Here is a 14,844-nt window from a genome sequence, read left to right as displayed (position 1 = left end):
GATTTGTTTGTGTTGCATTAAGACATAAAAGCACTTTCCCGATAGAGTAGATTTATTTTTCTCTCTTGCACACTCGCTAACGCACTCAAAGTGGTGGTGCACAGATAGGCAGAGCTCCAGTTTCCCCCTCTCTGTCCTCTGTCCTCAGTGGGCAGCCTGCCAACGTCTGTGCCCAGTTAACAGCACAGTGCTGGGAACCCCAAGGCCCCAAGCAGGTGTCAACCTCCCTGCCCAGCCAAAGGAGCTGAGAGGAGAACACAAAGGGCTCAAAGAGACCTGCCAGCATGGTAACCGTCTTAAATATCCCAGGCCAGTGTGGCCACTCCTCTAAATCTCTCAGCAGCAGAGGGTAGCTGCCAGTGTGCTCTTTCTGCTGCTACTGTAACACGGACTCAAAGTGGGTTTGAAGTTTTTTTTTTCTCTTGAAGCAGTAAATGGGGTTCAGATTGATAGAGGGCGTCGGGAGTGCACAGATAGAGGGATGAGGCTAGTTTGAGGCTTTTATCTTCGCAGCGTGCTGATAGAGGATTTTTCAAAGGCCAGAAACAGAGAGAAATTTTGTCCGTCTGGGGTTTTCTTCACGGAATCAGTATTGTTATCTCATCCTTTCACATTGTGCCTACGTCACTGCCTTTTCTGGCTCTCTGCTGTTTTAAAAGTAACAGTTTCTGCTGCCGTCATCAGACAGTTTGTGGCGCATCTTTTGACAGGATGCTCCCAGATCCAGATCTCATGGGCTTGTGTTGATCTTTGTAAACAGTGGCTTGGCTCGGGGTTAAGCTGTCCTGGCATTTAAATTGGCAAGACTGTAAAAGAACTGGATGAAGAGGGAGAAGTGATGCCTCTCTCCCTCCTCGCTCTCTCTGTTCATTGTTGAACACTCTGCGGCGGCGGTGATGATGTGGATGTGATGGGGGTGGAGTGGAGTGGAGTGGAGGCTACCCTCATCTTCAGTAAACAATAGGTCCTTGTGTATTTGACCCCCCCTTTAGCAGAGTGGAGTCCATGGTTAGGGCTGAAGCCGGGATGGAATTCCATCTTTGCCAGATTTAGTCGGTGGAAACCCTCATGAAACCCCCCCACAACAATCCCAGTATTAGCAGGGTCGTACCTTCGGGGCCATTTGTTCTTATTTACAAGCAAATCAATAATCAATTATCGTTCTCTGCCTTTTTTCTCTAGCTGTGTTGGTCCTCATTGATTGTGTATACGTGCTGTGACACGATATATCTCCCCCTCAGCTGGGTAACTGATTACTAACCTATATTTGAGTAGGATGAGCCACAATGGTGCCACTAGGTCACCAAATGTGGTTGACAATGATTTATTTGTCCTGTGACCTTATTAGTTGTTTTTTAATATCAGTTATAAAATCTAAAATGAAGACAAATGACCTACTAAAGTAGTGAAAACACTTATTTCCTTGTAAAATAGTGTCTTGTGTGTCATCTGTATTCACTAAGACTGGGTTGCACCAATTAAGGTTACTTAAGTCTAAGAATGGTACTAATCAGAGTTTAGCAAAAGTACGTTTTAAACAGGTAAATCAAGATTTAAAATTGAGCAGAGCTCTATGACAAATTTAGAGACTATTCTCAGTTTAGTAAATTTAGATTTATTGAAGTGAACTGAAATTAAATTGAGTTTAATCAGTATGAAAATGCTTACTTATCCAAAATTAAAATAAAACACAAAGACAAAAAATGCAAAAGTAACACACAACAGCAGCTGTAAGAGTAAAAAGTGAATTTAAACCTTTCCTTAGACCTTAGTTTCATCTTTATTAAATTGAAGCTAGTTTTAAAGTTTGGTGCAACATAATTTAAAGTAAAACTTTCTTGGTGTAACGCAGCCTAAGTCTTCTTTCAGCCACTTGATTGTAAATTTTAGTGAACACTCTCAGTAGCCTGAAGGCTACTTAAATCCATATTACTGTGACGTGGTGAGACTTCTTGTTGGTTCCTGTTCCTTTGTTATCTCAATCCTCATCTTACAAGACATCCGATAACCTTTTATCCCCTTCTTTGCGTGACTGGCCCACCCATTTTGCGGAGGTGTGCTGCGGGTACTTCACCTACTTTTGAGCATGTTGTGGAGAACCAGAATAACCTGCTTCCTGCCAGATCACTTTACTTTCTTAGAGAAGTGCACGCAGTCACCTGACCTGCCTGACCCACCTGCCTGCTGCCTACCACAGCAACAACACTGGCTTTTGGTGAACACACAGGGCTCCATCAGTCATCTCCAATATTGTAAAAGCCGACTTCATCAGCGTTAAACGAGAGAAAATCCAGGGTGCAGATCTGGAGGTGTGCTGACGCGTCCAACACTGCTCCTTTCACATGATTGGATCAAGGGACAGGAAGCACTTGAGCCTAACAATTGAATTATGTCAGTTAATCACTTTCTGAGTTAATACCATTTCACTGTTCATAATATTTACAGAGTTAAAAAAAGGCAATCACTCTCCTGTCCTCGACAGAATGAATTCAGGTGACGGTCATGAAATTTGACCTCAAAGATTATTAGGCACGTGCCCTGCATTGCAGTAAATTTGGCAAACATTGCATGTATTACAAGCAGGATTGAGAACAGATTTAGAGATTTATTTTAATATTTTACTTAAGCTTTAAAGCATGAGCTTTTTTTCCCCCACAGCTTTTCTGTTGACCTAAAACAGGCCACTTGAAATATGGTTTGTTCAACGAGAAGATCATTTTAGATGAAAATGAGTCCCAACAAAATGACTGAAAGCAATAAAATGTTATTAGTTGCTGTAAATCTTATCTTGTATGTTTGAGACGTATCAAGATAAAAGCATTTATCCATCATAATCAAGAGTACCGATTGACATTTATTAAATGAATCTGCGTTTAGGAATAATTTATTGATTTTAGCAGCGTGCAGAATCTGTGGTGGCTTGCACTTTTTTGAAGTTGAGTGCCAAAGAAGGAAACATGCATTAAATATAACTGCTTAAGGGGACAGTACAGATTTTTTTTTGAAGTGGGGTTGTATGAGGTGCTTGTTCATAGTCAGTGCCTGCAGTCGGTGATGCCTTCAGTATCTAGAAGAAGCAGGAGTCCCATTGCAGGAAGCTAAGCAATGAACTGCTTTGGACAGACTCTGCAGTAAAACAAAAAATCAGTTTAAGCATGCACTATATTTAGAATATTTTCACCACTTTACCTTGCAGTCACGGTCTTTTTAAATTGAAGTATCGCTCACTCCAAACCAACCAAACTCTTGGCTACATGGTTAAATAGTTTCTTTTCTGTCTGTCTTAATTATTATGAGTCTGCATGGTGTCTTTTATTTTGCAAATTAACCAGAGTCTCCCTGCCTTTTCCACGTCCTAACTTCCTGCCCGTCAATCTGCTCTGTGTTAATTAATGCATCATGCTCCTCTCTGCTTCTCCAAACTGGGGGCTGTGACCACCTCCATCTACTGTGGTTAATAAGCATCTCATACAACCACACTTAAAATAATCTAAACTATCCCTTTAAGGTTTTATTAGATATATTGAGAACACCAACCTCCTGAGGAGGGTCTGGACAAGTTAAACCCTCACACAGATGGCACAGAGCAGCCTAATGGAGTCCTTATCATGCACATCCTGACTGAATGCACCAGGAGAGATAGAGCTGTTAAAAGGCTTAAACATCACAACGCTACACAAATTGGCAAATGGAAAAAAACACCTGCATCTGATAAGAGCTGATAGTTACCAGGAACGCGCATCATCATGGTCGCTGTCGTCATCATCACCGTCCGAGACAAGATGCACCTTGTTTCAGAAATAAAGCGCACAATAATACGTTTCCTTAAAAGGAAGGAGTTTTTGTTCAAGCCCGAGGTGTTAAGTTGTTACCCAACACTTGCCAACAATAACCTGAATTGTCATACAGCGGTCATAAGACACACCGCATTAACGTCACTGTTAATAGAGTTCAAACACACATTAATTTGCATGCTCATTACAAACGGGCGTCTGTTTTTCTGCCACTGTAAACGATGTTAGTTCAGGACCTCATCATGTGCTGCAGCTCCCCCCCCGTCTCTCTGACTCCTCGTTCAGATGGAGCTCCACATCCATCTGCTTTCCTGCTTTGGTGTTTAACCCCACATTTCTGAGATGCTTCCAAGTTCAAAAGGCAACCAGTAATTTACAAGACGGCCTTTAGACGGCCGCTGGCAAGACAGCAAGCAAAATGCTTTTGAAAGATGATTTTGTACACAAGCGAGAGTTTACTTCCTTTTTTTTGCTGTGTTTAAAACAATACAACCACTGATTCATGAACATGAAGTGGAAGGGACAGGAGGAGCATTAGTTCCTGATTTGTAGGTCACTTTTGCAAAACCCACATTTGCTTAAAAACCTGATACAAATTAGACATGTGAATTAGGGCTATCATGATAAGAGACATAAATATTGTCCTATGTTATGGCGTAAGTGTTGTCTTTTCCTGGTTTTAAAGGCAGCATTACAGTAAAGTGATGAACTTTTCTGAGCAGGCTGTTCCTGCTTAATATTTGATTTTGTCCATATAACCCCACTGTAAAATACTTCACTGCAAGTTCTGCATTCTGAGCCTCACTAAGGTGAAACTTTTTAAGCATTATAGCAAAATGTACCTGAAGTACTCACTGTGCAGTAAAATGGTCAGTGCATGTTGTGTTTCACTGTTGTAGAAGAAGGTCGAGTTAATACTGTTCGGTAGTTTAATCTACAGCAATATATCATATTCAATAAGGTACAACATTTGTAGTTATTGTGTATAGTGTGTTGTGAGAATTTATGGTTTGTTATTTTAGAGAAGATGTGTATATTGAGATATCGTATATTGCAGCGTAGCCTAAAAATGTCAGTATGTCATTTGTAGGTCATATCCCCCAGCTCTAATGTGATTTTAAATTAAATATTTCATACAAAAATCAAGAATTTGTGTTTGTAATGTAGCAGTAACACAGCTGCAAACATGGAGGAAACAGCAAAACTAAGATGAATCAAGAAGAATATGTCCTAATGGGATTTACATCAACGAGCTGACACTGATCACACACACACACACTGTATTGTACCTCTTTATATATTTTTCTTTTTGTACTACAAAAAATGTTTTGTGCTGGTCAGGGGATACGTGACTAAAAAAATCTTTCAACGGGAGAACATTATTGAATTGTCCTGGATTAAATCATCACCGGACCTCTCGTGTCAGACAGAGGTCAGAACTATTTTTAATGCTTTCACATGTTTTCTCATGAGAAATATTTGTGTTTTACACGTGAAATCATAGATTTTATACTACGTTTGACTGTGTTTCTGTCCAAAATATCTTCTTTCATTGACTTTGATCAAATGCATGTGACGTGCCGGACTGTAACCTGCTCAGCGATACTAAAGAGGATGAATCAGTCCTGCCAGCTTTCAGTATGAGGGAAGTGGCTTTGATGCCTGTCCTGTTTTAGTGACAGAGCCGCATGATAAGATCAGTCTGTGAGGAACTCGTTCATGTCTACATCCTCGTGTGAAAGTTTTTTGTTCTTCGTGGTGCATCGGGTTTGAGCGTGTTGCTTTCCTTTTGTGTTGCAGAGGAAACTTCACAGTTCCGAAGTTATCAGAGTCTAATATGGGATTTGGCGTGCTGGGAGTGTTTCTGGGGCTGCTCCTGGAGGTCTCCACCCATGGACCCCACGCTGTGCCTCGAACCTCCTGGAGACACCAAGGTAAGGCTGAATGTACAACACGACCTATAAATGTGTTTAATCAATTGAGTGTTGGTACTTCTAGTAATAAAAGTACATAAAGACATACACTTTGGATTTGGTCATTTTAAATTAGCATTTCCTATTTTTTTGCTCCTTAAATTGTTTGATTGTACTTTGACAGGGTCTATCTTGATATTATATGGCTGATTTGTTTTTGTTTTTTATTTTAGAAATTGGCTGCTACTGAGGATATTGTTTTGCAATTAAAACATTAAATCACTTCCAAAGACGATTCATGCTAATTTTGCATATGCTTCCGCTTCTGCTTGGTGTCCCCCTTTACAGTAAATTCCATCCTCAGAAATGTTAATTATTTCTGGTAAATGCTCTTTTGAAACCCCTCTGCTGTTTTAAATTGAAACTTTGCTCGAGTCGGGGAATCAGAGTCTAAAGGCGCTCAGCTAGGGAAGTCACGCTTGAAGATCTGAGTTGGTGTTGATGACATCACTCAGGCTTCAGTTCGTAGGTTCATTTGCTCCACTAGCAGTGCGTGAAGAACCGAGCCTTTATACAGCATAAACCAGGGGATCCCAAACTTTTTCAGCTCGAGACCTGAAAGAGAAATTTGGTTCCTCCCCTGAACACAAACTTACAAAATATATGGTGATTTGCCTGAACTTCTACACGTATAAACTGATTAAGAACACAACAAACCATGAATTTAAAATGTTATGAAATTTTATTAGAGTAATGTTAAGTTTCTCACTACCTCATAGAAAAACTTTTACTGTCCACTGAGGTGTTAGAGGTCTTTTAATTTAAAACAGATACAGGAAGTGTTGAGTTTGTATTAATAGCGTAATGCAGAAACTTTTAACGGTTGATGTTGCTGACGACCCAATTAAAAACGGCATCATGACCCATTTTTGGTCACGACTCCTAATTTGGAAATGCTGGCTTATATAGATCTTTACAAGATTTCAAAACTCAAGGTTCACAGTAGAAACGTCACTGACACCTGTGTTCTTTCCTGTCTTTCAAGAGACTGTCCTCGGCCTCACCACAGACTGAAGTTAGAGCGCCTAACTGTCAGGCGGAAGTTCTGTTTGCATGTCGCCGTTTTACATAAATAGCTCCGGTAACCCAGTCGCCGTGTGGGAACCAGTACAGCTCACCCTTTGAACAAAGTCAAGTTTCTCCACTCGCTGTGGCTCAGTCACTGTCTCAGTCAGTCACTGAGGGTGTTTGCTTTCATCATTGTGGTGTTTATGTGCAGGCACCTGCAACCCGAACCCTCTTGCAGCTGGCACAACCAAAGCCGGCCAGACACGAACGCTGCACTGGGTTTACCATCAATCACAACGCGCAGTATAACGAGATACACCCAACACAGCACTGATATGTCCACTTAGAGAGGAAGAAATGTTTCTCAACCCTCTTTCCAGCCTCTACAGTAGTCAAAGTTGTGTTTTGGTGGCCTTATGTCCAGATATTTACCCGTTTACTCCTGTTGTACTCAAGGTGCGACTTAAATCGGAATGAACTGTTTTGGTTTTTGGCCAAAAAACAACTGACCCTTCTTAAATGATGAGTCTTTTTTGCTCTGTGCTCCAAAAACAGCTGAGCACGCTTACTTCAGTCAACTTCCTCCTTTTCTGTTTCCTGTACTTAGATATTTTATGTGCTAGGCTCGTCTGTGCTGAAAAGAAAACCAGACTTTAGCTAACTAGCCCGCTAATCTACATCAGTCGTTAACTAGTTAGCTTGCATTTTGCCAACATTAGCTAACTTAAAGCTACCACAAGGAATTTTCACATTTTGTTGATTTTGGAGGCCCCGGTGGACAAAAGCTGCAGTTTTTCCACCGCCGTCCCCTCCTGCTCCCTTTTAACTGGATTATGTACCTCTCATTGCAACTTTTCCCAGGAAAATGTGTACACAGGCCAGTTTAATCTGAGCTCTAGGAGAATCCAAGCCCAGTGGCGGGCTTTACCAAGAACTGTGTAGAAGCCGATGGTCCTATTTGCTTATTTGCCTCATCTTGAGGCACCAGTATTAAATTAAGACTGGTTCATGACCAGTTAAAACTCCTTTTAGTAGGTTGAAGATGTCACTATATGTTTATAGAAAAGGAGAAAGTTGACCGAGGTCGCAGGTTTGCTCAACTGTTATTGGAGCACCGAGCATGAAGGGTATAGGGAATAGGATGGGGAAACACTGACATATTATCACCTTAAAAATTTTTTATATTGAGCAAAATTGCACCAATGTACACACCTACAGACATGGAGAAACTTTGATTATTATTTGAACTATTGATTATAGTGGCTTTAAAGCTATTTATCATCTATTGTTTGATAAGTAAAACTTTGTAGGTTTAGTTAATGGTAGTTTTGGTTGCTGAAGTCATGTGATCCAATGTTTTTGCACTCAGATTTAGATCTGATGGAGTTTTCGGAGCCTGACATCTTCAACTACACCACGCTGCTGCTGAATGAGAAGAAGGACGCGCTGTATGTGGGAGCCAGGGAGGCCATCTTTGAGCTCAGCAAGAAGAACGTGACAGTCAGAAACAACAAGGTAACAAAACGAAACACCTGTGACAACGGAGACAAAAAACACTTACATTTATAAAAAACTTACATTTTAATTATTTTTTTTTTAACCATTTTCAGGTTCAGTGGACAGTTGCAGAAAACCCCATGATGATGTGCACACTGAAAGGAAAATCAAAAGAGGTTGGTTAATAATTCATATGTTGTTTTATCTATCTGTGGTGTCAGGATCACTCCTTCTAGTGTTATAAATCAAGTCTATAATAAAATATTTTGTTTATTTAATGTTTCTTTCCAGAGGGATTGTCTAAACTACATTCGAGTGCTCCAGGTTGTGGACGCCGAGCGGCTGTATGTCTGCGGCACACACGCCTTTCAGCCTCAGTGTGACTACTTGGTAGGTTAATACTCAATCCCGTCTACTCAAACGAACATGTGCTCGGGCTCGCCAGTCATCGCGGCAACATTTAACTGGCATTTAATCTCTTTCAGAACCTCGATGTCTTCTCGTTGGACGGCCGACCTGAGGATGGCCGGGGAAAGTGCTCCTTTGACCCCTCGCAGAGCTTTACCACCGTCATGGTCGGTGAGTGGATGTCATTTCACAAAAAGCTCTTTTGGTTGTCGGCCCTGCAGTAAAATGCATAATAATCCCAAATAATCTCTGTGTTTTTGGGACGCAAACGCTTGACAGCAAATTGCTTGTTGTTGTTTCTGTCAGACGGAGAGCTGTACTCGGGGACAGCTTATAATTTCCTAGGCAGCGAACCGATTATTTCCAGATACTCTCCATCCCAGTCGCTGCTGAGGACCGAATACTCCACATCATGGCTCAACGGTGAGTTAGACAACATGTATGGAGTCAAAGCAGGAGGAAAAGAACAGATAAATATGTAAAAGAACAAGAAAATAAATGTGGAAATGAAAAGACAAACCACAAGTGTAATTACAAGCATTTTAATTTCAATTTTCCACATTTATTTATTCATTTATTTCTGTATATACTTACTTTTTTAAATATTTATATATTTATTTTGCATGTACTTTACTCAGTTTGTTTCTGTATTTATGGCTAAGCTTTCAGTCAACAGGCTGTGAGACTTGACATGACATTATATAAAAATAAATAAGTAATTAGTCATTTCTATGCAAAAAAATTAAATAAATAATATAGAAATAAAAATATATTAAAGTAAATTAATAAATAAATGTGAAAATAAAGAGATTTAAAATTATGTTGTTTTTTTTTACTTTTTTCACATTTATTTATTATTTTATTAATTCCTCTTTATATTTAAACATTTTTCATTTACTCATTTGTTCTTTCATTAAGCTGCAATGATGAATTGATCTGAGAAATTTTTTTCCCATGAAAAAAAAGTCAAAATTCTCTAATTCTCTGACTACGAACTGATTTACTGAGAAAATAATCGACCAATTAATTGACTATAAAAATAATCATTAGCTGCATCCCTGTTCTTTTATTTATTTATTCCTTATATATTCTCACATTTAGTTTATTATTTTACGTATTTATTTTTTTTTAGGGCACTCCTATGACTCTGTAAGCATTTGATCTAGCCTCAATTTAAACAATAATTCAATCAGGTTTTCACAATAACAGATCAGTTGTCCAGTTCTGTGTTTCCTGCGCTCCCTTTTACTAACACATTTTTCTTTCTCTCCCCTCTCCTCTTTCCTTGCAGAGCCCAGTTTTGTTTTTGCTGACGTGATCAGGGAGGGGACAAACAGAGCAGACGGCGAGGACGATAAAATCTACTACTTCTTCACTGAGGTGTCGGTGGAGTATGAATTCTTTGGCAAGCTGCTCATCCCCAGGGTGGCGCGCGTCTGTAAGGTCAGTGCACGTCACGTACCATCTGCACATACCAGCAGCATCCCTCTTTAGTCCTTATGTTCCCTTTCCCATCTGTCTGTGCGCGTCTTTCTCAGGCCTTCCATTGACTTGTATTGATCTAACCTGAGCTCATATCGTGGTACCAGTCTGCTACAGTTAGTTATTTATTGTGATACGCACATACAAGTGCCAAGCCCACATGGGCTGATAAGACACCAAAAATACTGCTGCAACAGTGACACATTTGTAAAACAAAGAACTCGTGTTCTGTCACAAGGTTTACAAATTAATCTGCCGCTTCCTCATGTGGATGTTTTCCAAATTGAGCAGCTGAACAATACAACAACATTTGGGCAACACAATAGTGATAAACAAAAGTGAAAGAAGTAAAATAATAACAATAACAAAGAAACAAAATAGAAACAAAACAAAACCAAAGCAGAACTCAAGACAAAGACTAATGACATAAAATTAATTACAATTAAATCAAATTAAATATATTTATAATGAAAATGACAGCATAGGAGAGTGAATAGTTGGTCTGACAGGACGGTAATCCAGAGATTTCTAAGCAAAAAGTCCCAGTTAAAAAAAAACTTTAAGCTGTTATAGTGAGCGCCTGTTCAGACATATTCACAACCTCGACACCCATCCCACCTCTGATGGCCAAAAGTGTTGTGAACTCCCAGAAACAATCACATAACTCTCTAATAAACACTTTATATGCTCCAGAAAAAGCCAAGACTGTGTATCAAATTCACAATCATTCATCAAACAATGATAAAATTTGATTTATATCTGTGTTTGATTGTTTTTAATCATTTAATTTAATCTGTAGCTTAACAGAAAATGAAAATGCTAGTGTTGTTTTGTATTCACTTTAACTGTTAGTCAATTCTTGCATCTTTTAGGAGCAAAATTAACTGTGAATATAAATATTACCCAAAAATGACGATGAGTGATGTGTGCATTTATTCCTTTCAGGCTGCTGAGAGGTGAAACTCAGGACAAATAAAGTCTCTCATGACAATATTCATACTTTGTTTGGACTATTGTGACAGGACAGTAAGACTTTGGACCAGCCCTTTTTCCTCCCCGCGCCTCCTAACACTCTATCATATTAATAAACGTGTCTCCTGCAGGGTGACCTCGGGGGACAGCGCACTCTGCAGAAGAAATGGACGTCCTTCCTGAAAGCCAAGCTGGTCTGCTCCATGCCTGAGCTCAACTTCGTCTTCAACGTCGTGCATGACGTCTTCATCCTGAAGGGCACGGACTGGAGGGACACGGTCATCTACGGGGTCTTCACCTCCCAGTGGTCAGTGACATGCAGATCTTGAGTAGGGGGTCAGACAGCAGTGGGATATTGTGATGTAACGCTTCTCTTCTCTCCGTTGTCGTCCTCGTCCCTCAGGGGTAACGTGGGTTTGTCGGCAGTTTGTGCGTACAACATGACAGCTGTGGAAGAGGTCTTCTCCAAGGGCAAGTACATGCAGAAGGCCACGGTGGAGCAGTCCCACACCAAGTGGGTCCGCTACAACGGCATCACTCCTTCTCCACGTCCTGGAGCGGTGAGTACCTCTAACACAGCTCCAGTCGGTTTTGTCTAAATGCTTGTGCAGGCCGTAACACTGACTTTCCCTCCACCAGTGTATCAACAACGCCATGCGGCAGCAGAATATCAGCAGCTCTCTCCAGCTGCCGGATAAAACCCTTCAGTTTGTGAAGGACCACCCCCTGCTGGAAGACCCCGTCCTGCCCATCGGCAACGGGCCTCGCCTCATCACCAAAGACGTCAACTACACTCAGATCGTCGTGGAGAGGGTCCGAGCACTCGATAAGAACATTTACGACGTAATTTTCACTGGAACAGGTATGAACAGTGTATGAACGGTTTACAAATAAAGACGTCTTTATCGAGTTTTGTAACCCGTGATGCTAATCTGAGTCATTCAGTTTGAAGTATGTGATGTATGTGATGATTTAGTGCCCTGATCTAAGATTTACTTTTTCCAGTATGCTGAATCATATCAGATTTGACTGTTTAACCAAACAATCAAAGTACATTGTATGTAAAAATACTGTAAATATTAAAACACGTACCAAAGAATCACACCAGAAACAGAATCGAGTGATTTTGCCAAGTAGGTTTCACATACAAAGTATTTTCTGTGGTATTTTGGTGCATAACAATAAACATAGTGCATGAAAAAGAGAAGAAGAACAAATATTTATAACATGAAATTATTTAAATAAAGGAGCTGTACAGTTTGTAAATCACAATTCTGCTCTAAAGATAGGTAGGTAGGTAAAGTTGTCACGCTTGCGTGGGAAAAAATTGATATAAACACATTGCAATCATAGTTGTAAAGGGGCTAATTTCTGTCTTCTGTCTCAGCTGACTGATTGACATTTTACTGTTCTCACCTTTAGATAAAGGAGTCCTGCACAAGTCGGTGGTGTTTGAGGGAGAGGTGCACATTGTGGAGGAGATCCAGCTCCTGAAGAACTCCGAGTCCATCAAGAACCTGCTGTTGTCCTCTGAGGTCAGTGACGTCACTGTAGCGATCAATAACTGTACAAAGACACGGCTGCAGCACAAGAATTAGAAAATGTCAGATATACATTAACACAGGCAGTGTGTCTGCGTGTCGGTATACTTCACCAAGTTGCAAGTTTATGCAGCCATGTAAACTGAATAAACTTGCAAGTGTGTGTTTGCATGTTTTCTGTTTACTTGCGATGGGAAGTTACCAAGAAGATCGGACGACAGTTAAGAGAAACCAGCAGTTCTCTAAATCAGATGAGGCTGCATATCTGTCTTCACTGTGGTGTGTGTTTGGTTTTCATGAGTCACGCCAGTACAACTTTGGCAGACAGAAATGTTGCTGATTTTGTCTCCCGTGGTTAAGGGTTCGTCTTGTGACCTGTGACGTCCGAACCTGATAAAAATCAGCTGATCAATAAGCTGTATTTCTGTGTGAAAGTTTGTGTACTTGTGTGTTTGCACAGACACGATCCCTGTACGCCGGTTCAGACTCGGGCGTGGTCCAGTCACCCACAGCCTTCTGTGGCAGGTATCTGTCCTGCGACGACTGCATCCTGGCTCGGGACCCGTACTGCGCCTGGGACCCTCACGGCGCTGCCTGTGTTAACATCTTTGATGTTCCCAGCCAGCGGCACAGGTAGCTCACCATTCGCTCTTTATCACTTTCTCTTTTCTACATACCGATACTCAACTCATGCATTATTACACAGATTAACAAAAACAAAACCGCCACGGAGAGACATCTGCACTGATAGAGACAATCTTTCCAGTCTGACCTGTTTCAGACTGTATGTTTCTTCATTTCAGAGGGTGTGCGTATGTTAGAGCTTCATAACAATAATGTTTGTTTGTGTTTTCAGGAGGTTAATCCAGAGCCTGAATGGTGATGCAGACAAGTGTCCTTCAGGTAGGGTGTGACTTTCTCACATACAGCCCTGCTGAAGATGATAAAGATATAACATGGACAGTGGGAATAACAAGTGTTTACTCCCTTCCTGGCACAAACGTATCTGGGAATTGATTCTATCTAAGTCCCATCCCGTCCTGTACTCAGATATACTGTGAGAGGCTTGTCTGTGTTGAAAAGTTGAAAGTCAAATTTTGGACATGGTTAAAAACTGTTGCTGTGGGACCTTTTAAAAGGGGCATAGGCTCCTACTCCCTCCACACAGTTCATGTGGAGCGTCCACCATATTGAACGTCGTTCCAAACCAGTCAGCTTTAAGGGCGAGTGGGTTATAAAGCTCTCCAACAGCGAGTCTGCATCTCCGCAGGCTCACAAGCCACACACACTCTTTTATGTCCATGATGGAAGAAACTCCACAACAGTTGGTTCTGTGTGAGGTGCAGTTATTTCCAAAGGATCAGTAATAAGTTACTTATCTCAAACAGACATTTGTTAGACCTTTTTTGTGACAAAAAAAATGCTCCTCAAAACATAGAGGTGGCCAGAAAAGCACGGTGGCACGTTTTCTTTCTCAGCTGATGTCATTTGTCATTGCCACTTACATCTTTGTCAGTGCTGTTTATAGGATTATCATTTTAATATTTATTTAATTACAAAGCGAGGGCAGCCCAAAGCTTGCCGGTGTCTTTACACCCTCACACTTATTAAAGGGTGTGACTCCGTACAGAGTCACACTCCTCATTGTGTGGGAATCTGTAGGGCCTCTGTCACATTCCTTTTTCACACCGTATCAACAGGAAACTAAAAACATTTGATTTTTTTTTTTTTTTTTTTTTTTTTTTTGAATTCCTTGAATCTACATCAATCATTAGCTAGTTACATCTGATAGCTAATGTTAGCTTACCAGCTAGCTAATCTACATTAACAGTTAGCTAACTAGTTACATTTGATAGCTGTTAATATATAATGTTAATAAAATGTTTGAAAGTTTGAACCCCAGAGCACATAGTTTGTAGGGCGTTAGTTGAGAGAGGCACGCGCACACACATCCAACATAAACAAACACCTGTCATAGTTTAATTGCTAAGGTGTGAGAAGATGAGTTGTCTTCTGTAGTCTGATAATTAGATATGTGTAAAAGTACCTCTGACATACTGCTGTGTATTAATACTACGTCATCCAAAGCTGAATGTCCCCCCTTACTGTCTGAATGCTGGGTTTTCATCCTGTAGGCTACATTTGATATATTTTGTCAGTATTGCCCAG

General features: G+C 40.6%; 1 protein-coding gene across 1 annotated transcript in view; it reads left to right on the top strand.

Annotated features, from left to right (window-relative positions):
• The window catches only part of sema4d (sema domain, immunoglobulin domain (Ig), transmembrane domain (TM) and short cytoplasmic domain, (semaphorin) 4D), a 56,344-nt gene that overhangs the window by 39,608 nt on the left and 1,892 nt on the right, over positions 1 to 14,844 (top strand). The window contains exons 3-15 of the mRNA XM_084745525.1: positions 5,595 to 5,728; positions 8,145 to 8,290; positions 8,386 to 8,448; positions 8,564 to 8,662; positions 8,758 to 8,851; positions 8,987 to 9,103; positions 9,972 to 10,123; positions 11,266 to 11,441; positions 11,538 to 11,694; positions 11,774 to 11,996; positions 12,557 to 12,669; positions 13,136 to 13,308; positions 13,532 to 13,578. Coding sequence (XP_084601651.1) covers positions 5,595 to 5,728; positions 8,145 to 8,290; positions 8,386 to 8,448; positions 8,564 to 8,662; positions 8,758 to 8,851; positions 8,987 to 9,103; positions 9,972 to 10,123; positions 11,266 to 11,441; positions 11,538 to 11,694; positions 11,774 to 11,996; positions 12,557 to 12,669; positions 13,136 to 13,308; positions 13,532 to 13,578 — 1,694 coding nt within the window. The remainder of the gene's footprint in view (positions 1 to 5,594; positions 5,729 to 8,144; positions 8,291 to 8,385; positions 8,449 to 8,563; positions 8,663 to 8,757; positions 8,852 to 8,986; positions 9,104 to 9,971; positions 10,124 to 11,265; positions 11,442 to 11,537; positions 11,695 to 11,773; positions 11,997 to 12,556; positions 12,670 to 13,135; positions 13,309 to 13,531; positions 13,579 to 14,844) is intronic.

The sequence above is a fragment of the Lutjanus erythropterus genome, chromosome 20 (assembly GCF_056507025.1).
Source record: "Lutjanus erythropterus isolate fLutEry1 chromosome 20, fLutEry1.hap2, whole genome shotgun sequence".
Taxonomy (NCBI): Eukaryota; Metazoa; Chordata; class Actinopteri; order Lutjaniformes; family Lutjanidae; genus Lutjanus; species Lutjanus erythropterus.
Note: the sequence above shows the minus strand (reverse complement) of the source record. Positions and strands in the feature narration are given on the sequence as shown.